Here is a 25,311-nt window from a genome sequence, read left to right as displayed (position 1 = left end):
GAATTGCTAAGAAGATAATCAATAGTTTCAGCCATATACTAAACCACACAGCTTGTTTTCGGTTAGATACAGTATATTAAAAAAGTCAGGTTAATCCACATGCCCTAAAACATGAATTCGGATTTCCAAAAATAGGTTGTAAAAGACTAGTGTTAGTCATGAGAATACATTTAGTCTGAATGGACAATTTAAAAAAATGATATGGGGTCAATAAATGCCGTATAAACATGCCATTATGTCAGACATGGTCACTTATGGTCACAAAGGACTTATACCTAACAAGAAACATCTAACATTGCTGATCACAAAATATTTCACCAATGAAACATGAAACCATGTGAGAAAAAAAAATCGATTTATTTAATTTTAGGGAGATAAATAATCTAAAGTGTTAACATTTTTCTTTCAACATTAGAACTTCAGATAAGTAGTCACAGCAAAAATGAGCAGGCACTGCTCTATAGTTATGCAAAATTATATACATCTTCCAATGCCCATTTAGCCTACAGTGTTACTGCTCTCACAACGTAACCTATATGTTTTATAATTTCCTGTGGACACAGGGCATATTCTTATAATCCTAAAATGACTTATTGCAGTTTCTGACAAATTGAAGTATTGGATATCAAATAGATATGTGATTAAGTTCACGGTCTTTTTTAATCTGTAAAAAGTACTGAGCTACTTAAGTGAACTTAAAATGTTCCAGGCCACGATTGTCCTATTAAGCAAATAAGCAAGGTCTTTTCTTGTGAATCATCATGAAACAGGGAAAATGTCCTACAACTTAAACTTTCAGCAACATAAACTGGAGTTACATTCAGAGGAAGCTACCGCTTCACCACGTTTTTATCTGGCGTCTGGGTTGATGATGCTCACGAGAAGTACTTTCAGACATGGGCAATGTTTCCAAAAGCAACAACATATCTATACATATGGAAGCCCGTTTCCGCCAATGTGGTGTAAGAAAAAAGTCATAATAATTAGATGCTTTCTCATAATTATGACTTAGTCTCTCATAATTATGAGAAAGTAACTCATAATTATGAGATACTAAGTCATAATTATGAGAAAGGATATTTTTTCTTTCACCACATTGACGGAAACAGGCTTCCATATATACAGTAGATACTTAAGCCAGAGCAGAATGTGTGCACATAGTGCTTGTTACGTTCTTCAGGCTGTTAAGACAGGACTGGGAGGAGTTTCCTGTTTGCACTGCAGTTCTGATTGCTTGTCTAACGGCGAGGTGGGCTGAACCATTTTGTTGGGAGAGAAGGGTGAGGGGGGCTGAGGTGTCTCTGTTCTATCGCTGGACATGCCCTCCTCTGACTCCTCTTCCCGCTGCTGTACTGAGTTAAGGTACTGCTCCAGCAGACTGCAGTCTGGACTGTTCCCAGTCTGGTCTGTCCCTATTGAATTAGGGGCCGCCAAATTCAATGCTCGCACCGTTTCCAGAGAGTCCGCTGTCCCGCTGCTCAGGAAGCTGTCCTCTCGTCCTGCTGGCTGCTCACCGGTTGACTGGAAGCCAGAATCTGGAAAGGAGATGTCCGTGCATGCAGGATCTGCAGTGCTAGATGCGACAGGCAGGGGCAGATTGAGGACGGGCTGGCAAAGCCCAGAGGCTGAGTTTTGAGCTGGGGTCACAGCCTGAGGAATGCTGGCTAGCTGCTGCTCAACAGACTGCTGCCACTTTTGCATAGACTGGACCTACATAGAGATGGCAGGAAACATTTGTATGTGAAGTAGTAAAGGCAGTCTAACATACTTGTTTAAATTCAAAACAAATTAAACAGCAAACCACTTTGGAGGCAAAAAGTATTATTAACAAAAATAGTTGATCAGCGGTCGGACACGGAGTTGATCAGACAGGCATCCTCCTATATAAGCCCATTCAACTTCAAACTCCACTATAACCATGTCATAGACTCATTGAAAAAACATGTCCAACAAATGTGTAACATTAGAAAACAAAAATAAAATAAAAATGACAATATCTGCCATCAACATGTTTTTTAAATTAGTCTAACATGGTTAACGTGGGTTTTGAAGTTGAATGGGCTCAGAGGAGGGGGGCTTGTCTGATCAAATTAATATCAAAATATTGAATCAAGCAACTTAAAAATTGTCTGAGGTGCACAAAAGTCAGAGATGTGACAATGAACCCAGAAGTCTTTTAAAGTGAAATAATAAGTGAAATACATTCATACTGAATGAATGGATTTACAAAGGGTGCGAGCCGTGCGACCTATATGAAATGGGGAGTAACAAATGATCAGCATTGATCATGAGCAGCAGTAGCTACAATGAAGGATAAAACCAAGCAGTCATCTTTCATATAGGTTGTACATGTCACAAAATGACATACTGTAATTCATCAATTCATTGCAATGAGCAAGTTAGTACAGTCTGTAAAGCTGGCAGTGGTGGACAGTAACGGAGTAAATGTACTTGAGTACTGTACTTAAGTCCACTGAGTACTTGAGTATTAGATTTTTTAAATACTTATTACTCTTACTTGAGTACATTTCCAAGAAAAATATTTTACTTTTACTCAAGTACATTTCTAGGAAGGCTGGAAAGTACTGAGTACTTTTAGGTTGGCAGTTTAGTTTTTCTTCCCTATAATGCAATTGGCCACACTTCTGCTCTCACATTAGCCGTGTTTCTGGCTTCCCCCTCCTAGTCTGGTTCCTTATGCTTAGATTTACAATGTTGTAGGATTTTTTTGAAGATTTGCAAAACTATACATTTTTGGAAAGGTTATTGTCTAAGGAATCAGAAAATCAATGTTTGCATTTGCCCAGATGTGTATATGGCGGCCATATTGGCAATTACAAAATGGCCACCCTAAAATGTACGTTTTTTAATATCTCGGCCTCTAAATAAGCTGGAACATTGATTTTAACTCCTAAACCTACATTTTCAGTGTTGAGGAATCCAATGGTGGTAATTATAAAGCTACAAAACTTTACAATATTAACCCTTAGATGCATGACTTAGTCCAAAATGACCAGATGTGGTTGTTTTCTTGCAATATCTTTGTAATTAAAAAACATTTATCAATTCATATTGAAGATTTGCAAAACTATACATTTTTGGAAAGGTTATTGTCTAAGAAATCATAAAATCAATTTTTGCATTTGCCCAGATGTCTGTGGCCATATTGGAATTGACAAAATGGCCGCCGTAAAATGTATGTCTTGTAATATCTTGGCTTCTAAATAAGATGGAACATTGTTTTTAATGGCTAAACCTACATTTTCAGGGTCAAGGAATCCAATGGTGCAAGTTATCATTTCATTTTTTGTATCATCCCATTGACATAATCCATCATATGGGTAAAAACAGCACAGCCCAGGCAGTCAGTCAGATACTAACTCAGTGTTCTTTTTATTTCTTTTAACTGTGAACTTTGGATGTTTGTGTAACCATCTTAAACATCATGACATGTGTAATCTTAGACAGTCTATGCATCATCATCATCATCATCATCATCATCACTTTCGTGCGTCACAGCTTGGGAATCGTCATCGTTCTGACACTGGCTGCTGCAATGACACATTTCAGTATAGGCTAAGTCCTTAGCTTTGCAGGAACATCTGCCAGAAGAACAGTCAGATTTACACTTGCATTGAACCATCTCAAGGATGGCCTTTTGGGCTGGGAGGACCTCTGTGGTCGTTGGTTTCAGCATGCCATCCAAGTGTTTGAAGTACCCATTTTGCAGGGGATGCAACTGTGGATCCTGCATATTAATGGCTGCTTGTGCCCATGCCCTTGTTTGGACATGGATTCTCAAGATGTGCTGCTTCAGAGCTCCAGGTGTTGGAGGGAGCTTGTCACTTTCTGCCCTGTGTTTGCAGAACAGATGCCATCGCAGTTCAGGGATTGTCTTGATGTTGATACCCTTGGGTGAGTAAGCTGTAAGGACTCCAGTGTTGACAGCATTCCTTCCATCACTTCTGCTTCATCCAAAAGCATCTGTAGAGCATTGATAACATCTTCATCGGTTTTGAGGTAGACCTGCAGCCAGGTTGCCTTGCCTACCATCAAACACATCCCGATGAGCAGGTTCCTCTCCCATGACAAGACGAAGGCTGATCTGACTGACTATCTTGATACCAAAACACTAGAGTACAACAGGGGATCCTCCAAGCTGATCATCACGTCTGCTTCTAGATACACCAGGAGCAACAAAGACCTGGTCTTTGAAGAAAATAACCACGAAGAAGCAGACACACTGCTGATCCACCAGGCTGTGCTGGCTTCACAGCGAAACCCACCTGATGCACCGTTGGTATTTTTCTCCCCAGATACGGACGTTTTAGTGCTAGTCACAGCAAACTATGACCTCCTGCTGATGAACACGTCCATTTCTATGGCCTCTGGTGTTGTGCAGATTGAAGATTGTGGCGAGCTCTAGGTAAAGAAAGAGCAAAGGCTTTGCCAGCCTTCCATGCATTCACTGGGGCCGACAACACAGGGAGGTTCTCCCGTATAAGCAAGGCAACCTGGCTGCAGGTCTACCTCAAAACGGATGGCGATATTATCAAAGCTCTGCAGATGCTTTTGGATGAAGCAGAAGTGACAGAAGGAATGCTGTCAACACTGGAGTCCTTTGTATGTGCAGCTTACTCACCCAAGGGTATCAACATCAAGACAATCCCTGAACTGCGATGGCATCTGTTCTGCAAGCACAGGGCAGAAAGTGACAAGCTCCCTCCAACACCTGGAGCTCTGAAACAGCACATTTTGAGAGTCCATGTCCAAACAAGGGCATGGGCACAAGCAGCCATTGCTCTGCAGGATCCACAGCTGGATCCCCTGCAAAATGGGTACTTCAAACACTCGGGTGGCATGCTGAAACCAACGACCACAGAGGTCCTCCCAGCTCCAAAGGCCATCCTTGAGATGGTTCAATGCAAGTGCAAATCAGACTGTTCTTCTGGCAGATGTTCCTGCAAAGCTAAGGACTTAGCCTGTACTGAAATGTGTCAGTGCAGCAGCCAGTGCCAGAACGATGATGATTCCCAAGCTGTGATGCACGAAAGTGATGATGATGATGATGATGATGATGATGATGATGATGATGATGATGATGATGATGGATAGAGACTGTCTAAGATTACACATGTCATGATGTTTAAGATGGTTACACAAACATCCAAAGTTCACAGTTAAAATAAATAAAAAGAACACTGAGTTAGTATCTGACTGACTGCCTGGGCTGTGCTATTTTTACCCATATGATGGATTATGTCAATGGGATGTTACAAAAAATGAAATGATAACTTGCACCATTGGATTCCTTGACCCTGAAAATGTAGGTTTAGCCATTAAAAACAATGTTCCATCTTATTTAGAAGCCAAGATATTACAAAACATACATTTTACGGCGGCCATTTTGTCAATTCCAATATGGCCACAGACATCTGGGCAAATGCAAACATTGATTTTATGATTCCTTAGACAATAACCTTTCCAAAAATGTAGTTTTGCAAATCTTCAATATTAATTGATAAATGTTTTTTTAATTACAAAGATATTGCAAGAAAACAACCACATCTGGTCATTTTGGACTCAGTCATGCATCTAAGGGTTAATATTGTAAAGTGTTGTAGCTTTATAATTACCACCATTGGATTCCTCGACACTGAAAATGTAGGTTTAAGAGTTAAAATCAATGTTCCAGCTTATTTAGAGGCCGAGATATTAAAAAACGTACATTTTAGGGTGGCCATTTTATAATTGCCAATATGGCCGCCATATACACATCTGGGCAAATGCAAACATTGATTTTCTGATTCCTTAGACAATAACCTTTCCAAAAATGTATAGTTTTGCAAATCTTCAAAAAAATCCGACAAAATTACATAGTGAACCAGACTATCCTCTCGCCTCTTTATTGAGACATTTAGATCGTGTCAAAGGTCATGTCTCACACAGGATCTGACATGAATTTTGACCAGATGTATTAGTATAGGAAATCAAAGGTTGTATGGAGACCAAGCAAGTCAACTTGTCTCTGTGCCATCTTGTTTTGACAGGGTGAAGTTCGCCGCTGTGCATGTCGGTGTAATCTTGTTTTGGTGAAGTTAACAGTTGTGCGTGTGGGTACATATGAAAATGCAGACAACAGCTTCCTCTTTGTGACCACAAAGAGGAAGGTTGTAAAGTACTGAGTACTTTTAGGTTGGCCGTTTCTTTTTTCTTCCCTAAAATGCAATTGGTCACACTTCTGCTCTCACACTAGCCGTGTTTCTGGCTTCCCCCTCCGCTCACCTCTTTGTTACATCTTGTATGGGTGTATAGGAGTAAAAGTATTTAGTTCTGGTTCAGTCATTTCTATTTTCGTTTTTATAGGTGTTTCTGCAGGCTTTGTATAACGTAGTGCTTCTACAAGCACATCAGTGCTTGCAGTACAGGTGGTTTCAAAGAGTTACTTCTCTGAAACAAGAGTTACACGGTCCTATAAATTAATTGTGAAAACATTACAGCAATTCATTGATATAAAAATTAAGAAATGTAGGATAAGGATATGGATAATTCCTTTTAACAGGACGTTCATGAAAGTCCTTGCGGGCTTGTTTCCAATGAGGGCCTGTGAGCAATTAGGGGTTAAGAGTCTTGCTCAGGGACAAATTTCATTTCATCGACACATATGCTGGCGTGGCCTGGAATCGTACCTGGGGCAACCAGGGCCTCTGGCTCCCTAGGCGGGCTCACTAACCACTCAGCTATGGCTATGTGCTTCTACTTTTACTTTAAAGGATCTACACCATGAATTTAAAAAAAATATTTGATATTTAATATCATATGGTGTATGTCCCTCAAACCTTTTTCAAAAGGTTTGAGCCTAAATCATCACTCAGATATACTCATCCCAAGTCAATTGTCTCTGGCTTATACAGCACTTTCAGCTGCAATACCAAAACGTCCTCTTGGGCAGGGGGGGGCTACTGAGCAATTCTGTCTGTTTTATTATTAAAAATTATTAAAAAAAGATTAAAAAAAAAAAAAAAAAAGGAAAAATTGTGCATAAAAAGAAGCATCTAAGAAAAATACAAAATCGAAAAAAAAACACTTTGAACATTTTTGAACAATTCCACCAAGTGTTTGAGGTGCCTGTTTCACCCACTTCCGGGGGGCGGAGCCAAAATCCGAGCCCGAAGTATTTGTTCGTAGACCCCCACTTAGGGGGGGTAGAAAAAGTTTCGGAGCGATTCGGGCACTTTTCATTTAACATTGGGTTTGCCATCAAAAATGTTTGTGACATCATGAACATTTCCATTCTGAGATCGCCTGTTCAGACACGCCCATTCTGGAAATCCATGAAATGAGAAGGAATGACTGAATTTAAAAAAAAGAGACACTGGGGACACCAAAAAATACAAAAAAACAAGAAAAAGGTGATTTTCATGGTGTAGACCCTTTAAGTATTTTTAAAAGCACTGTAAAAAATAATGACATGAGATCTACTTAAAGAGGTTTTTTTTATGAATAAAACGTAATGTTGTCCTATCTGTATGGTAGTATTGTTAATACAATATAACTTATACAATTGGGTCGGCTATATTTTGTCTCCCTGCTCTTCTATTGAGACATTTAGATTGTGTCAAAGGTCATGTCTCACACAGGTGAGATGTATTAGTATAGGAAATCAAAGGTTGTATGAGACCAAGCAAGTCAACTTGTCTCTGTGCCATCTTGTTTTGACAGGGTGAAGTTTGCCGCTGTGCATGTCGGTGTCATCTTGTTTTGAAGTTAACGGTTGTGCGTGTGGGTTCATATGAAAATGCAGACAACAGCTTCCTCTTTGTGAACACATCCTCTTTACTTATGAGCTGGTGAAAAATATGTGTAATCACTGTAATCAAAACGCCCTTCATGACAGTTACTCTATGCATTTATCATTTTTTTTACGGTCGGTCTCAGTTTAAAGTTAGCTCCATGTCCTAATCTTTGAAGCTGAATATTATTGTATCTTGACAAAAAGGTCACAGTTGATGGCCCTGGATCTGAGAATGTGTACCAAATAGATTTTCTTTATCAGATTATCACCAAAGTACATTAAGAACTTGAATATAATTAATGTGATCTGAGTGCAGCTTTGTCAGCGATGTGTCACTCATGTGTGACTCCTGTTATTTCCTCATGAGAAAATAATAATCTTTTGAGGCACTGGGGTTCACGCTCGTCCCAAGGAAGACTAAGCTGACCGTGCTTTTGCGGTGGCAGCCCCAGAGCTGTGGAACAATCTCCCCCCACATCAGATCTGCCAAGTCCATCAAGATTTTAAGTCCTTACTAAAAACTCACCTTTTCTCTCTGGTCCACTCCTAAAAATTCCTATTTTAACTCCTATCTAACGTTTCCTACCTTCTGTGTATAGGTGTAAATACAATCTCGCTCTGTGTCTGTGTCTCCTATATGCATACATGTAATGTATTTTATACATGTTATGTGTTTTTGTTCTTTGATTTGATGTAATTACTTTGCTTTAACTGTGCAGCACTTTGGTCAACTAAGGTTGTGTGAAAATGTGCTCTATAAATAACGTTTTATTGATTGATTGATTGATTGATTGATTGATTAGCTAGTGACTCCCATCATGATTACTGACATCTACTATGCAGATGACATTGCCCGAGTCTCAGACACAGCAGAGAATGTAAGGGAACTACTGGCAGTAGAAATGGAGTGCAGGAAGATCTGCCTCAAGCTCTATGTCAAGAAAACCAAAGTATGGGTATTTAACACAGAGGACATCATTGCCACTGCCAACGGGACAGTGCTTGAGGTAGTCGAGGACTTCAAAGGACTTTTACTTTTACTTAAGTATTTTTAAAAGCATGTACTTTTGAATACTTAAGTATATTTAAAAGCAATTACTTTTTTACTCTTACTTGAGTAACATTTTGACTGAGCTACTTTTACTTGTAGTGGAGTAAATTTGACCAGGAGTATCTGTACTCTTACTCAAGTACTGGGGTTGAGTACTTTGTCCACCTCTGAAAGCTGGAAATTACATGGAACTGACTTTGGAACCGACGTGGATATAATACTGTACAAGCACAGTGACTGTCAATGAAGAAAGCGTTTTGGAGCAAAGCGATTGACGAATAGGCAAGTGACTGACTATGTTGGCATCATAAAACAGTTAACATGATAGTAACAAAAATGAAAGAAGATTATGTAGGTTATGGTCGGCCAATTTAACATTTGAAATAGAATCTTGTCAGCCAAGATCGGAAACCGGAAACCCTTCATGTGAAAGTGTGTACAATTTTGAACCTGGCTGTATGTATTTGCATCAATAATTTTGGTCACTGACCTGTTTCCACAGAAACTTCACAGCCTCCTCCTGAACCAGCCTTTGTAGTCGCTCTTCTTCATACAATTTCTGCACTCTGCATCGTAAACACAATCATTTCTTTGCAATTAGAATCTTTGATGTCTTTCCAAATCAATAACATCACATCATATATATTATTTCAGGGTTCCCAGACATTTTGAACGATGAATTTTCAAAACTTTTCCAAAGTATTTCCCCACATTTCCAGGCCTATAGCAATCATACGGTGCAATAATGAGGCTCTTACACCAGTGCGCTATCAATGCCCCGAGACAGACCCGAGAGAAGATGTCACGTGACAAAAAGAACAGAGCTACAAGCTAACAACTTGTCACCGTGCAACCTTGAAAATCGATTATTTTTGTCACGTGATGTCCTGTATACATTAGGCCGCACTCACACAGCTTGTGCAACGCATCACTAATTCTTACCATGTTATGTATTTCAAGTAATGTTAGACATGTTTTTTATGAACAAAATTAATAGCAAAAAAATATTAATATCCAAACATTTCCCAAAACATTTTATTAATTCCAAACCTTCGCCAGGCCTGGAAAACGAATTCCAAAATATTTCCAGGAATTTCATGACCGTGGGAACCCTGTTATTTATATGCTGCCGGTCAACTAAGTATGGCCAATAAACAGGCACCGGCCTACTTGTGAACGATGCAAGTCGTGAACGATGCAAGTTGGAAATGCATGCCCGCCGGTAACCGCAACGCTCGCCAGATTTGTGCGTTAGATTTCTGTGTCTGTGTCCCTTTTATGCGCATATGGCGTTCCTTGTCAGGCATGCCCAAATATGGAGTCTAGGCCAGTATGACATCATATTGATGACTCAGGATGAAATTATACTACAAAAAACAAAAAGCATTACAGATTGCACCACCTGCTATCTATGGAGAAAATCTGTGTCATACCTTTCAAACTCTCCAGAAAGGAAGAGTATGTGATCTTGCATCCTACGTAAACGGATTTCACTTCGCACCTCTCTGGCAACCGGATGGTGATGGCGAGTGTGCAGTCCCCTCCACCAAGACTGGATTCTGACTGCTGCCCTATCTGACTCAAAGGAGCATGATTTAGTAGCATCAACCACAGATTCTTCATGCCTGGGGCCAACCTTTGGCTCAGACGAGATTTCCTGAAAAAGATTACTCTGAGGTTGGTTGCCTCTGTCCCCCTGTTGGCCAGCAATTGTGGCTGAAGCACAACTCGGATGACTTCCTGTCGACTTAGCTGCCCTTCCTGCATTTTCTTTATCTTCCCATGAAGGTGGAGGATAAGTCTTTTCCATAACAGGTTTCTTCCGCCAGTTCGGACACTCTGGGGCCAGGGAGTCAGGCTCAAATGTCTCAGTTTCATCCTCACTCTCAGAGTGGTTTGGTTGGGGATCTGGGTTAGAACTGATGGGGAGAAAGGTGGACTCAGAGAGCAGGCTACCATTGACCCTCTCCTCATCTGTTTGCACGTCTTCCATCTGGAGGTGCTCCTCAGCCACCCTGGGGCTGTGAATCACAGGAGCTGATGGGTGAGATGATTCCGTGCCCACCCACGTATTAATCTGCAGAGTTGGCTCTAAAGCAAGAAGAGAAAGACGATGACAAGACAGCTCAATCTCTGGAACGAGGATGCATTATAAAGAAAACTGATACCTGAGGGAGGAAGCCCTAATAGCACTGATGTGCTACCCGTCTCTCTGCTTGATGGAGTAGCAGTTGGTGAAGGTGCAATGGCTTTGTTTGTCTCTCTGGCTCCCCCTTGAGGGACCGTATGCTGAGGGCTGTGGGCCTCCACATCTAGTTGAGTTGGGCGAGGAGGGCTGCGAAAGCCCTCATGGGTCTGGTGCAAAAGCTGCCTTTGGTGAAACCTGGGAGAAAGAAGGCAGGTCAAGCAGGATGTCAGTAAATTGAATATTTTTCATGAATGCCCATGCATGCCCGGCGTCAGCGGAGAAAGGTGGGGGGGGGGGGTGAAAGTACCGGAGAGATTTTTTTAAATATTTTTTTAATGTAGGCAATTTATTTGCCCTCAATATATTAAGTTAGGTGTCTTTGACATTTACAGTGTCGTGGAGTCAAGGTGGCTATTTACAGCAGCTGTCTGTCTGTCAGTCAGTCACGGTCCGCGACTGGACCATGCTGCTTGTGTTGTTGTTATCGTCCACACTCACAGTGCTAGTTGCGAGCCCATGAACAGAGGTGGTTGCACTTGCAGCAGATTCTGTCTGTTTTTCGTCCATTTCCGAATATGCATTTTGAAACTGTGCTCCATTGATATTATGTTAATTAAAAAAGTTTTATATTTATTGACTGAGGGGGCAGAACGGTACGCTTGAGGGGCCGTCGCCCCCTCGCGGCGCCGGCCGTGTGCCCATGTTTGTTAGTCTTCAAAGAAAGGGAAGTCAAGGTGAACACTAACTTTCAGCCTTTGTCCTTGGCACCAAAGACAATTATCTCGGTTTTGTCTTTGTTAAGTTGAAGGAAATATTGGCACATCCAGTCTGGGATCAATGTTTTCACGCTTACCTCTGTTTAGTCAGGATCTTCTCCAACTTGGCGTCTTCTGCGGTCTCCAGGGCTGGAGTCGAGATCAGAGTGCACACAGTTGCCAGGTACTGAACCAGCTGTACATGCTGACCCGGTCGATATGAGCGACCTTTGCCCTGGCTGTACAGCCATTCTGCTTTCAAACTGTGCTCACAAAAATAACAGTAAAGAAATTAAATAAACAATCCATCACAATTTCTTCTGCTACACTGGGCTCAGGTACTCATTCCTCATCATACACTGTATCATCATTAACAAACATTCTGGAAATGTCACCTCAACAATGCTTAACATCAAACAGACCTTTATGTCTGCTGTCTAGTCAAGTCCAAGGCAACCAATTTTTTTAAGGTGTGCTTGGCAATAAACTGCTTCTGACTTATTATAGGGACGACATTCTACAGCACAAGTCCATACACACCCTTCTATTCGACAGCACAAGTCCATACACACCCTTCTTTTTGTGCGACTACATATCCGTCCAAGATTTTCAGGTTTAGGCACCAGCTCATGATGTATGGTCGGTAGTCAAATCCAGGCAGCGAGGGGGTCGCCATGACACAAGGGTTGCTCATAATGGACAGCTGTTCCAGTTCATGGAGAGGTGCCAGGTATGAAACCTAGGAAATGCAGAGGAAGAGAGGCAGAAAAATTACAAGTCCTGAAATTAGTCATTATAACATTAGATTCTCTGAACTTTTATGATGAGTCAGTTCATTGAATTATTTATTGACAAACATGTTTCAGGCTGCTGCCATACTAAATGCCATGGCGAGACTGTCAATAAATAATTCAATATCCTGGTTGTTGTTGCTTCAGTCATTATAAGAGAACAGGCCTTCGTTTTGTTTGTTCCCCCCCCCCCCCCCCATCAAATGTTACTTTGAAGAGCCTACACACTAAAAGAAGCCAAACAAATCATGTAAATGCTGGCAATTAATTTATCACTACAGTATATTTCATTTTCTTGCACATACATGAAAAACTAAAAAGATGACATTACTTCGTTGAGATCCTGGATCTCATTTTCTGCCAGGGAGAGGATTGATAAGTGAGCAGGTAGGTGGATAGGAACAGTACGAAGTGTTGTAACGCTGTTTCCATGGAGCAAAAGTGTCTGTGAAAAAAATTACAACCAATAATAAAAGGTGCACCAATACCATGACCTTGCCATCATTTGTTAAATGTTCACACTTTCCCTTTGAACTCAATCTTCATCAATGCTTACCTTTAAGGCCAACAGTTTGGTCAGATCACCGATGTTAGATATATTATTGTCAGACAGGTCCAGGTGTTGAAGGGCAACACAATTGCCAAGATGCTCAATGACCTGAATAAAGTGTTTAATGAGTTAAAATTATAGTTGTAAGTATGTATTGCCACATTTAAAGAAATTACCCCAGTCAACCAAAAATGAAATACAAATATGTGAAACAATTTAGCACCATAATGGATGGCTCCAATAATCACCTTGATATTGTTGCCAGCCAAGTTAAGCCATTCAAGGTGTGGCAGGTCCCTTAGACCCTCAATGTAGCCAATGCTATTATTGGGCAGGTTGAGAACTCTGACTTCTGTTAGTCGAGACACTCCCATCATTCTCACCAGACGGTTGTTGGCAACGGACAGCTAGAAAGAAAGGGATGAGAGATGTAGGCTGGAGTTACACAGCTTTTCAATGCATCCTGGCCATCCGATCATGCCAGGTCACATTAAATGTCAGATGTGTAGTGTATCCCCTCAGGTCGATCCTTAGCTACATGGAGATCTGATGAGTTCAAATCTCAATGATGTGTGGACAGCTACAGTTATGGGGATGCAATCTGGAAAATGTATTAAATGCGCCATATTCCCATCCCACAAGTCTTCATTGCAAAGTATGACTATAATGTGGAAAGCATTTATATGCTTATTGGTTAGACGTAGGGTCAGGATGAAAATTGTGTTATTATAATTATATAACTGTTATTAACAGTTGAAAATGGGAGTTTTCCCACATGAAATGCTTACAATCAGCTATAAAACAATACACGAATGCTTGTGTATAATAATAATCATCATAATAATAATAATAATAGTAAAAAATAAGAATGTGTTCCCTTTAGTTGTTGCTGGGTATTGGCCAAGTACATTTGCACAAACCTGGAATTTGTCCTATGCATTTAACCCATCCAAACAAGAGCAGTGGACAACTTCTGAACAAGGCCCTGCATTGCCTCCTTAAAATGTCAAATGTTTTAAAACATAGTCCAATAGCTGGTGGATGTTCTATTAAGATAGACATACAACAAAAACAATAAATGTTGCAAAGAAAATGGGCAAAGAACAACAAAATTAAGAACGTTACACACACTGCTGTCGTAAACAACATGCAGCATTGAGGAATGTTACCTGTTGGAGGCCTGGACTCCTTTCTAGATTATCCAGTTTCATGATATGATTGCGATCCAAGATGAGAGTGTGAGTGTCATCAGAGCAGACAAAACTAGGGTCCAACTTTTGAATGCCCTGGGCTGAAAGGTCCAATATGCCTACCGAATAAACATTACAATCCATAAGCGCAATGTTGCTCATCACCATGACCACACAAAAGTGCATTGATTGTAACATGCCAGCTAGATATGCAGTCACACTAAGCAGGTAAACGCATTAGCTCAGCTGAACACACAATTAAACACATTGTAACAGACAGACAAAAGCAGACATCTACTTAGTTCTACTTAGTAGATATAAGACACATTTTAATAAAAAATACATCAACAGAGCTAGTGAAATGACAATGTCATAGGCCTACCTATGAATTTATTTTTGTTGACAATGATAACAGGGATGACAATTGTCATCTCATGTTATCATCATCGTGACAACATGGATATTTTCACTGGCTCATGACCTCAGACCCTTATTTTTAACTCTATGCCTCAGACCCTATGCCTCAGACTCAGAGGCTGATAGTTCTGCTGCCCACATTATGCTAACGCCATGCCATCCCCGATGGTGCCGTTTAAAAAGAGACATGACTTATACTTGAGCAAAGGCAAAAACCTTAACAGACATCACCTTGTAGAGGTCAAATAGCATACCTTTGGCAAACACCAGTGTTTTATTAACAAATCAATACATAATGTATAATATAGGCTTATTCTGGCAGCTTCCTAACGTTAGAACTTGGCATCGCCATTGCGAAATAAAGGGGACTGAAAATGGATTGTTTTGATACATCTACCTGGCTGCATTAACTCTGGTCCATATAGAAGGAGTTAATAAGGAGAACTCCTTCTAACGCTATGGACCAGAGCTGCATCATAATAAATCCTGGTTGTAGCTACTAACATTAGCTACCAGTCTACCACCAATAAGTCTTGACCACATCACAGACACCAGAACAGTTAAATATGATGATTACACAGTTATTAATACTCACCAGTATTTGAATCAGTTTTCAAATCTGATACACCCATCTTTAGGCTGTACTAAATACCAAATGTAGCTAACTATAAAAGCTGCAGTATGGCAGGAATGGTCCTGACGCTCGTTACGATTCAAGGGGGTTTGCTGGAAAATGTAGTTCCAAACGACGGTCTCCACAATGGTAGCTCTGGTGGCTGGTGCTTTAGGCTTTACAAAGGACTACACATTTGGACGTTCAAGCTAACTGATGATTAAACCTATAATATATGGATTAAACACGCTAATGTTACGTTGTAACGGTTAAAGCATTGCCCCCGTTGCTAGCATAACGATGACAGATGGATACACAGAATAGCGCGCTTGGACTGCCTAGACATCGTTAATGATTTGTTGTGTACTGTCTGTTAGTGTGACGTGAATTTCTCCATGTTGGTTCCCGCTTGTGCTGTGGCTCTAGGCAACCGCATGGGGTACTTCAAATGCCCGTAACTGAATTTTAGACATGATGTTCACAGGCAACTATTTTATCTAAACGTAAAGTTTATCACATCACATGTTTAAACCAGCTAAAGAAGTGGATGACTTTATTTTATGTCAGCAATTCACAACAGTTGTGTTAAATAGACTACTGAGAATAAGCACAGGTCTCCGCCAGGTCAGGTAGGTTATTGTGGGCCAGCAATGTTCGGAATTCGCCAATCAGGATGGAATATAAAAAATCGGACGGAACCATCTTGATCACTTGACTATAGAGATAATGTGTACCGATTTGCATGATGTTTGGACAACATTTGTATGAGTAATATAAAAAAGAAAAGTGTTGCAAAAATTGGCCTCCTGGTGGCGCTATAATAGGGCAATGTTAAAAGGGTGGCATTTGTTCCTCAATGTAGTGCAAATGTGTTTCACCGCAATCGGACACTGCGTTCATGATTTGCGGCATTTTGTTCAAAACGGGCCACTCCTGCAAACTTTAGATGTCAATCTTAGCCAATCAGGATGGAATATGAAAAATCAAGCAGATCCGTCTTGATCACATGACTATAGAGATCATGTGTACCGATTTGCATGAAATTTGGATAAAATCTGAATTAAAAAAAATGTTTTACATAAGTCGGCCTCCTGGTGGCGCTATAAAAAGCAAATGTTAAAAATGCAGGGCAAAGGTCTTTCCTTGGCCTCTAGAGAGTGTGCATACAAAGTTTTACACAGATCGGTGCAGTTTTTGGTAAAAACACAAATCGGCCTGTTATAGCGCCACCATGAGGCTGATTTGAAAGATTTCAAGTGGCATTTCTTCCTCGGCCTAATGGGAATGTGTGTGGAGTACTCCTGCAAACTTTGGAAGCCAATTTTAGCCAATCAGGATGAAATATGAAAAATCTGAAAGACCAGTTTCGTTTAATGACTATAGAGATACTGTGTACCGATTTGCAGGATTGTTGGACAAAATCTGTAGGAGTACTGTCAAAAAATGTGCACAAATCGGCCTCCTGGTGGCGCTATAAAAGGCCCATGTGAAAAATATGGGGCGGAGGTTCTGCTGTGGCATCCAGGAAGTGTGTGTGCACAGTTTCCTTGCGATCAAGCCAACAGTGCCGGAGATTAGCTGTACACAGAATGACACACACACGGACACACAGACGGACAGGGGGAAAAACATACTCTCGATTGATGACGTATGTATGACTCCAAATTTGGGTAAAGTTTCAGCTCGATCCGGCCCATTGACTTCCATTTAAGGAATTAATCATTATATTAAACAAAATATAGCTGAGAGAGAGCGAGAGAGAGAGAGAGACTCTCCTGCGCAGGACATTCTCGGAAGCAACATGGTTGTTTTGATAAACAACACCGCTGTCAAACGTTAGCAGAATATGATGTTACCAGCGGATAATTAAGTATTTAAAGGCCAGTGTAACATTTAGTATGATTTTCAAACCTGTAAATGATTGGTGTCTTCAGTTTATATAAAAACGGACTGCCCGTTAGCTTGTTAGCCAGCTAGCCTATTTCCTAACTTAATAAATTGTCTCACTATGGACTGCACAGCGTTGGAGCTGGATGCCATCAAACTTGCTAAAACGGCTGTGACCTGTGACCAGAATGGGAAATATAACGAGGCTGTCTTTTATTATAAGGAGGCAGCCCAAGCCCTGATCTATGCGAGCATGGCAGGGTCCAAGCTTGAGGCCATTCAGGATAAGGTGACAGAGTATCTGGATAGAGTACAAGCCCTCCATAATGCTGTCCAGGCACAGAGCAGTGATCCACTGAAGTCGCGGCAGCAGGTGGACTTGGAGCGAGCCCACTTCCTGGTCACCCAGGCCTTCGATGAGGATGAGTTACACTGTAGTGACGAGGCCATTGAGCTCTACATGCAAGCTGTGGAACTGTGTATCAAGACGTCCAATGAGACATCAGACCAGGCACTGCAGGTCAAACTGAAGAAATTGGCTCGACAGGCTTTAGACCGAGCGGAGGGGCTCAAAGACGCCCTTTCCAAATCGGCTCAAGCCCAGCCTCAGGACAGACAGGGACTGTCTGGGGCCAAGTCCAGCAGTGCTCCTTCTGATGGTCCGGTTCGTCAGTTTTTTCCCCTTGGGCCAGAGTTCTCCCTTCATGATCGGCCCCAGCCGGTCTGGGCAGTCCAGTCCAGCAAGCCTCAGGGCCAGAGGTACACCTCAGAGGAGATTGAGGTGCTCAGAAGCACATCTACAATCAACAGCATAGCCTATGTTCCCTTTATGAGTGTGGACCTGAAGGAGAGATTTGCCTTCCCTGTCCCTTTCTCAGACAAAATGGGCAAGCTGGCGCTATCACCTAATCAGAAAGCTATCTTCTCCCGCTGGGTCCGACCAGATGAGATCTGCAATAACCCCACCATGATCCTGTCTGTGTCTAGCTTCAGCATCAAACAGACAGTGGTGTCTGACTGTTCGTTTGTGGCTTCATTGGCCGTCAGCGCAGCCTATGAGAGGCGTTACAGCAAGAAGCTTATCACCAGCATCATCTACCCTCAGAACCGCAGAGGGCAACCAGAGTATAACCCTTGTGGAAAGTATATGGTTAAACTTCATATCAACGGCGTTCCCAGGAAGGTGATCATAGATGATTACCTGCCTGTGGATCGCAACAGGGAGCTGCTGTGTTCCTACTCTAGCAACAGGAATGAGCTGTGGGTCTCTCTCATTGAGAAGGCCTACATGAAGGTCACGGGAGGCTACGACTTCCCTGGATCCAACTCGAACGTTGATCTCCACGTGCTCACTGGCTGGATCCCTGAACGCATCGCTATGCACTCAGACAATCAGTCCTTCAGCAAGGATGACTCCTTCCGCATGCTGTACCAGAGGTTTCATCAGGGTGATGTCCTCGTCACCACGGCGACAGGGGTGATGACAGAGGAGGAGGGGGAGAGGTGGGGCCTGGTGCCCACACATGCCTACGCTGTCCTTGACATCCGGGACCACAAGGGGATGCGTTTCCTTCAACTAAAGAACCCATGGAGCCATCTGCGATGGAAGGGACGATTCAGCGAGAGAGACGAGAAGAGCTGGACTCCTGACCTCCTCAAGTACCTCAACTTTGATCCCAAGACGGCACAGAAATGTGATAATGGTGTGTTCTGGATAACCTGGGAGGACTTTTGTCAATACTACAATGTCATCTATCTGAGCTGGAACCCTAGCCTGTTCAGAGAATCCTCTTGCATCCACAGTAGCTGGGATGGTAAGCAGGGCCCAGTTAAGGATGCCTACAGCTTGGCCAACAACCCTCAGTTCAGACTGGAGGTCCAGTGTCCAGCAGGGGGCGCAGCTGTGTGGGTGCTGCTTACCAGACACATCACTGATAAGGATGACTTTGCACAAAATCGGGAGTTCATCACACTTGTTGTTTACAAGACAGATGGGAAGAAAGTTTACTACCCTGCTGATCCTCCTCCCTACATCGACGGTATCCGTATCAACAGTCCCCACTACTTGACCAAGATGAGGCTGACTAGTGCAGGGATGCACACCTTCACTCTGGTGGTGTCCCAGTATGAGAAGCAAAACACCATCAACTACACGCTCCGGGTGTACTCTGGATGTAAGTTCACCTTCTCCAAGATTCCAACACCCTTCACAAACATAAAAAGGATCAACGGCCAATGGAAGGGGGCCAGTGCAGGAGGCTGTGGCAACTACAAGGACTCCTACAAGCACAACCCCATCTATCAATTTAATCTAAAACGACCAGGGCCCTTGCTTATTGAGCTCAGAGGGTCCAGGCAGTACAATGTTGGCTTTGAGGTGGTGACTGTGTCCACGGTGGTGGATGCAGCCGCAGCAGGCTTCCAGAAGAAGACCAGTGGAGATTACAGGTGGGGTTTCAGCTACATGGAGGAAGACCATATTCCAGCAGGCATCTACAATGTCATCCCCACCACCTTTCTACCCAAACAGGAAGGACCCTTCTTCTTGGACTTTGGCAGTGCCACACCCCTTACAGTCTCCCGGCTGCAGTGAGGGAAGGACTACAGGTAGGAGGATTTGGCCCTCCCTTGGGCGGAGGTTCTGCTGTGGCATCCAGGAAGTGTGTGTGCACAGTTTCCTTGCGATCAAGCCAACAGTGCCGGAGATTAGCTGTACACAGAATGACACACACACGGACACACAGACGGACAGGGGGAAAAACATACTCTCGATTGATGACGTATGTATGACTCCAAATTTGGGTAAAGTTTCAGCTCGATCCGGCCCATTGACTTCCATTTAAGGAATTAATCATTATATTAAACAAAATATAGCTGAGAGAGAGCGAGAGAGAGAGCGAGACTCTCCTGCGCAGGACATTCTCGGAAGCAACATGGTTGTTTTGATAAACAACACCGCTGTCAAACGTTAGCAGAATATGATGTTACCAGCGGATAATTAAGTAATTAAGCGGAGGGGCCCAGTTAAGCACCCACACAGCGCAGCTGTGTGGGTGCTGCTTACCAGACACATCACTGATAAGGATGACTTTGCACAAAATCGGGAGTTCATCACACTTGTTGTTTACAAGACAGATGGGAAGAAAGTTTACTACCCTGCTGATCCTCCTCCCTACATCGACGGTATCCGTATCAACAGTCCCCACTACTTGACCAAGATGAGGCTGACTAGTGCAGGGACGCACACCTTCACTCTGGTGGTGTCCCAGTATGAGAAGCAAAACACCATCAACTACACGCTCCGGGTGTACTCTGGATGTAAGTTCACCTTCTCCAAGATTCCAACACCCTTCACAAACATAAAAAGGATCAACGGCCAATGGAAGGGGGCCAGTGCAGGAGGCTGTGGCAACTACAAGGACTCCTACAAGCACAACCCCATCTATCAATTTAATCTAAAACGACCAGGGCCCTTGCTTATTGAGCTCAGAGGGTCCAGGCAGTACAATGTTGGCTTTGAGGTGGTGACTGTGTCCACGGTGGTGGATGCAGCCGCAGCAGGCTTCCAGAAGAAGACCAGTGGAGATTACAGGTGGGGTTTCAGCTACATGGAGGCAGACCATATTCCAGCAGGCATCTACAATGTCATCCCCACCACCTTTCTACCCAAACAGGAAGGACCCTTCTTCTTGGACTTTGGCAGTGCCACACCCCTTACAGTCTCCCGGCTGCAGTGAGGGAAGGACTACAGGTAGGAGGATTTGGCAGGGTTTTGGAATGCACAGCAACAGAGACATCAAGTGGCATTAAAGGAGAGTGCCGGTCATTTTAGGTTGTGTGTTTGATGTGTCGCTAATCACTCACCAACATACAAAGGAACGTTGAATTTTTCCAGATCTGCCCCTGTTGTCCATTCTGCAGATGGGAGACGTGTGTAAGAGTGAAAATCGTCTATTATAACCGATGCAAAGTTTTTTTTTTGGGCGGTGTAGCCGCCCCTATAAGTGGGGTAGGGACACCTCGTTAGTATTAGTTTCCTGCACTGTGATTGGCCCACTTGGCCCACTTTCCTGTACTGTGATTGGCTGACTCTATTGGCTGACTCTATTCAGCACTGTGATTGGCTAGCGAGACACATGATGACATTAATAACAGGATTATGCACTTCCAAAAATCCATTTTTTTTGGAAGTGAGCTTCCATCACTATGATGACCACTGTGATGACCACACCGCCCACTTCACACTGGGTGTGATTTCTTTTCTACTACTGCTCATCGTGGAGTCTCATGATACTCAAACATGCGCTGAATGTCGCGCATGAGCTACCGTTCGTGCAGAACTTCCTTCCTGGGCCAATCAGCTACAGACAGGATATGTGTAGTGAATGGTTGGAAGCCAGGTCAAGATGACATTAAAATATATACACTTTTAATATTCTTCAGTCTTAGGTCTGCAGTGTGTTGTTAAAATGATTAAAGTCTTGACAACTATGACTTGTGTTGTTAACAAAGAGAAATGTCATTTAAGGAAAATATTCAGTCTTAAAGTAACTGCAACTTTGTTGATTCATTGTATTTCTAACTGCTGTTTGCAATTGTGAATGTATAATGTGTGTGGACTTAATTTGAAGTTAATAAGATGTTAAACAAAGATTTCATAATATGAGCTTGTGTAAAAGTATAGTTTTATAGATAAGGGTTAAAGTAAATTGTCACATGTTTAAAACTAGGCGGATGCTAATTCCTTGTGATGACTGAGAGGGGCTGGCCAAGAAGCCTTTTGTTTCTAAAAACTTGTTTGTGAGTGGTCAAGAAGGAGGACTGGGAGGAGGTCCTAAGTCAAATGTCTGTCTGTATAAAGTATGATGTTTGGTGATTTAAGTTACACTCTGTGGATTGGCAATGCAGGTGTCACGTCTATGGAAATAAATACATTTCTGTGGACAAACCCTCTTTCAAACTGGATGCTTCTTATTCTTGCACTTAGGGAATAGTTAGGGAATAGTGATTTTCCTGTCTGATCATGGCCAATTTACGACAGTATAAACTGCAAATCAGGCTTCAGATCCTTTGTATACAGCTGAGTTCTCTCTCTTATGCACCCGTTACCAAATGTACTCAGGTGTGGAGTTGAGGACTTATTCTGTCATGTCTGTTGAAAGCCACCAGCTAGTGGATAGAAGCACAAGGTACAGTATGGGTTTCTACTCAGGAGCAGCACATGTGCAACAACACAGGGATCCAGTGTGGAAGCAGATTGATGATGTCCTTATTCTGTCAGTGGGCTTGCTAGCTGCATGCAGAATATCAGCCTGCCTTTGATAGCCTGCCAGCATCTGCACCAAGCCAGAGGCTTCTCACTCAAGAATGATTGATACGAGCATGAAAGCCTGTGTGTATGTGCGTGAGTATATGTATTGTAACCATGTACTGTATTGCCAATCCTGTTCTTTTTTTTTGGGGGGGGGGGGGGGTACTTGCACTTTTCTACCATTTCATTTTATTTTTGTCCCAAAGACAATACCAAAATGTAATTCTTGAACAACCTGTATAACCATGTAGTCTGTATTCCCTACCAGTACCTCACAAAAAAATGTATATAGCTATATAAAACGGGGAATGATGTGTTTTAAATTTGTTTTAACCAAATGGGTTTAGATATTGGCTCTAGTCTGGACAAACACAGACAAACACACATACACACAGATGGTCGGCATTAGGCAGATAGGCCTACAAGGAAAAGACAACCACCCAAAAGTCCTGAACTGCAATGGCCCCCCCATCCTATAGGTTACAGAGCGTGCAAAGCCCTGGGACTCATCAAGGGGGTGTCACCAGGGGTGGATTACCGCACAGTGGGCTAGCCTGCCTGAGCCTTTGCGTGAATTTACTTTGTAGATGTTATGTTGCAAGAAAGAAACATCATACCATCATAATGCCTTCATTTATTTATTCTATGGGACTTTAGAGGGGCATGCAAAAAAGAAGAAGCGCAAAACAAACAGCATTGGAATCTCTAAGATAAGATGAGATAGTTGATCCCGTTGGGGAAAACCCGTTAGAGAGAAACAAAAGTACAGTAGATACAGCATGAAGAGAGACATCATCATCATATTCAAGGCAACTGATAGGTCTAAAAATCTATTTTATGAATGATCTTGGTACTTGCCATCATATCATATTTTTATGTCATCTTTGGCCTAACTCGAGTCATATTAAATTTGCTTCTCAGTCCTTGAAGTTGAACCTTATGTCTTCTCTCTATGCAAGGTCACTGCCTGCTTCATTTCTGCCACTAACATTGTTTTTGTCTAGCTGGCCTCCTGGAATGTTATAATCAGATAGTAGGTTAATCTCAGATGGTTTACAGGACTTTCAGGATTGATAAACTTAAAGCCTAAAGGAACTTGGTTGCCAAGGAAACAAAGCAAGATGGCCACAGGAAGAAGACAAATATGTATAACAAATGATGTCATATGTGTTAAACCACCTTGATATGTTGTCTTGGCAACCCCCCTGATAAGAGTCCTGTTATAACCCCCTTACATTCTGTGCCTCTTCAGAGAGCATTTAGCCTAGCAGCATCTGTACTGGTACTGGAACCTCGTCCGCTCTCTCTGAATACAGCAATTAATTACTATACAATGGCTGCCTCTGAGTCTTATCGCTTCTGTGAAATTAATCTGAACTTCATGGGTAATAAGAAAATATTTATCAGCAACAAGAAATGTTTACCATCAAAGAAAAATAAATAAATACATATTTATATATATATATATATATATATATATATATATATATATATATATATATATATATATATATATTATATATATATATTATATATATATATTATATATATATTTATATGGCCCAATGAAGTGAACGGAGGTGACGCAACTCTCCTTATATGGCTCTGGGACTTCCCAATGCAGCTATGCCCAAATATGGAGAATAATATTGACTGTCCATTAGTTTCTACAATAGAAATGTACCAATAGCAATGCAAATAAAGGCAAGACCTTATGCAATAACGTCACTGTGACGTCAGAGCACTGGCTTTATATTATTTGCAACGTTGCCAGCATAGTCAGTATAGTCTTGACCTCAGAGGAAGCTAGGTACATTATTATACATTTTTCTTAAATAAATTAATAATTAAATTCATAAAATCCAAAAGATGGACGAGCGCCCCACAGAACTGAAGACGTGCATACATGCAAACTACATCGTGATGACATGCCATTTAGAAAGCCTAACACGACAGTTTGAAGAGATGTTTGCAAAACAGCAGCGCTGTGATGATGAGAAAACACAACTGGTTGAAGAGCTGAAGGTGATGGTTGAAAGGTTGTCACATGCGGAGCAAACAATTAAGGCCACGAAGGAAGAGAACACAAATAAAGGGTGCACGTTACAGGCACGGGACAAGACCCTCATACAACTCCAAACGAGGTTGGAGGAGAAGGAGAAAGAGATCTCCACCCTCAGAGAGAGACTTCAAAAAAGGGACTACAGCAAGAGGAGTATGAAAGACAAAGCCTCGAGGAAAGAGGAAAGTGAGAAGTTGGAAAGCCTGTGGAGGAAAGAGGAAAGTGAGAAGTTGGAAAGCCCGTGGAGTTCTGACATTAGTCCTTTTCCAGAGAAAGAATATAATTGCAAGGGTAAAAAGAGTCCTCTTCCAAAAGAAGGTATAATTAATGGGGACAAGAGTGAGCACTCACACCTATGTCAGTGTGAAGTAACTCCTTCTTTTCCAATGGAAGTTCTCATTGAGGAAGATAAGTGTGAGAGCGACAGCACTACTGGGGACAGTCATCTGGAGGTCAGCATCTGCACCAAGCCAGATGACACCCCAATACAGGGTGAGCATACTGATCAGTCAATGAATACACTTAAGAGTGATGCCGGCCAGAAAGCCCGCAAACGCCGCAAAATGCAGAAGTCAGATCACAGCTGCTGCCCTTATGTTGACTCACCTAACAACAATGAACAATGTTCTGGTGAACAAATAAATGGTTCCTTCCCTGTGGGCGTCAGTCATCCTGGCACAAAACGACAACTGCAAGAAGGA

At 42.1% G+C, this 25,311-nt stretch overlaps 2 protein-coding genes across 2 annotated transcripts; one reads left to right on the top strand and one right to left on the bottom strand.

Annotated features, from left to right (window-relative positions):
- Positions 1-338: 338 nt before the first annotated feature.
- cep97 (centrosomal protein 97) lies at positions 339-15,693 on the bottom strand. Its single transcript, XM_080412657.1, has 11 exons — positions 15,333-15,693; positions 14,300-14,439; positions 13,379-13,537; positions 13,137-13,238; positions 12,912-13,025; positions 12,362-12,528; positions 11,888-12,052; positions 11,015-11,229; positions 10,280-10,937; positions 9,337-9,412; positions 339-1,710 (listed from the first exon to the last, which is right to left on the bottom strand). The coding sequence occupies exons 1-11, from the start codon at positions 15,367-15,369 to the stop codon at positions 1,177-1,179; spliced, it is 2,367 nt and encodes a 788-aa protein (XP_080268783.1). The 5' UTR covers positions 15,370-15,693; the 3' UTR covers positions 339-1,176.
- Positions 15,694-17,358: 1,665 nt separating this feature from the next.
- LOC308106047 (calpain-7-like) lies at positions 17,359-19,830 on the top strand (the record flags this gene model as incomplete). The annotated part of the gene is made up of 1 exon (XM_080457054.1): positions 17,359-19,830. One exon carries the CDS (start codon positions 17,359-17,361, stop codon positions 19,828-19,830), a length of 2,472 nt encoding a protein of 823 aa, XP_080313180.1.
- Positions 19,831-25,311: the final 5,481 nt, after the last annotated feature.

Source organism: Gymnoscopelus braueri, assembly GCF_963280865.1.
Source record: "Gymnoscopelus braueri genome assembly, chromosome: 18".
NCBI lineage: Eukaryota > Metazoa > Chordata > Actinopteri > Myctophiformes > Myctophidae > Gymnoscopelus > Gymnoscopelus braueri.
Note: the sequence above shows the minus strand (reverse complement) of the source record. Positions and strands in the feature narration are given on the sequence as shown.

What these genes read in the sequence shown, in the direction of transcription:
- cep97 (XM_080412657.1), bottom strand. Translation starts at nt 15,369, where the DNA reads ATGGGTGTATCAGATTTGAAAACTGATTCAAATACTG. An exon ending in GGAGTCCAGGCCTCCAACAG is followed by an intron (nt 13,538 to 14,299) that starts GTAACATTCCTC and finishes CTTTCTTTCTAG; the next exon opens with CTGTCCGTTGCCAACAACCG. An exon ending in TGAAGTTTCTGTGGAAACAG is followed by an intron (nt 1,711 to 9,336) that starts GTCAGTGACCAA and finishes ATCTCTATGTAG; the next exon opens with GTCCAGTCTATGCAAAAGTG.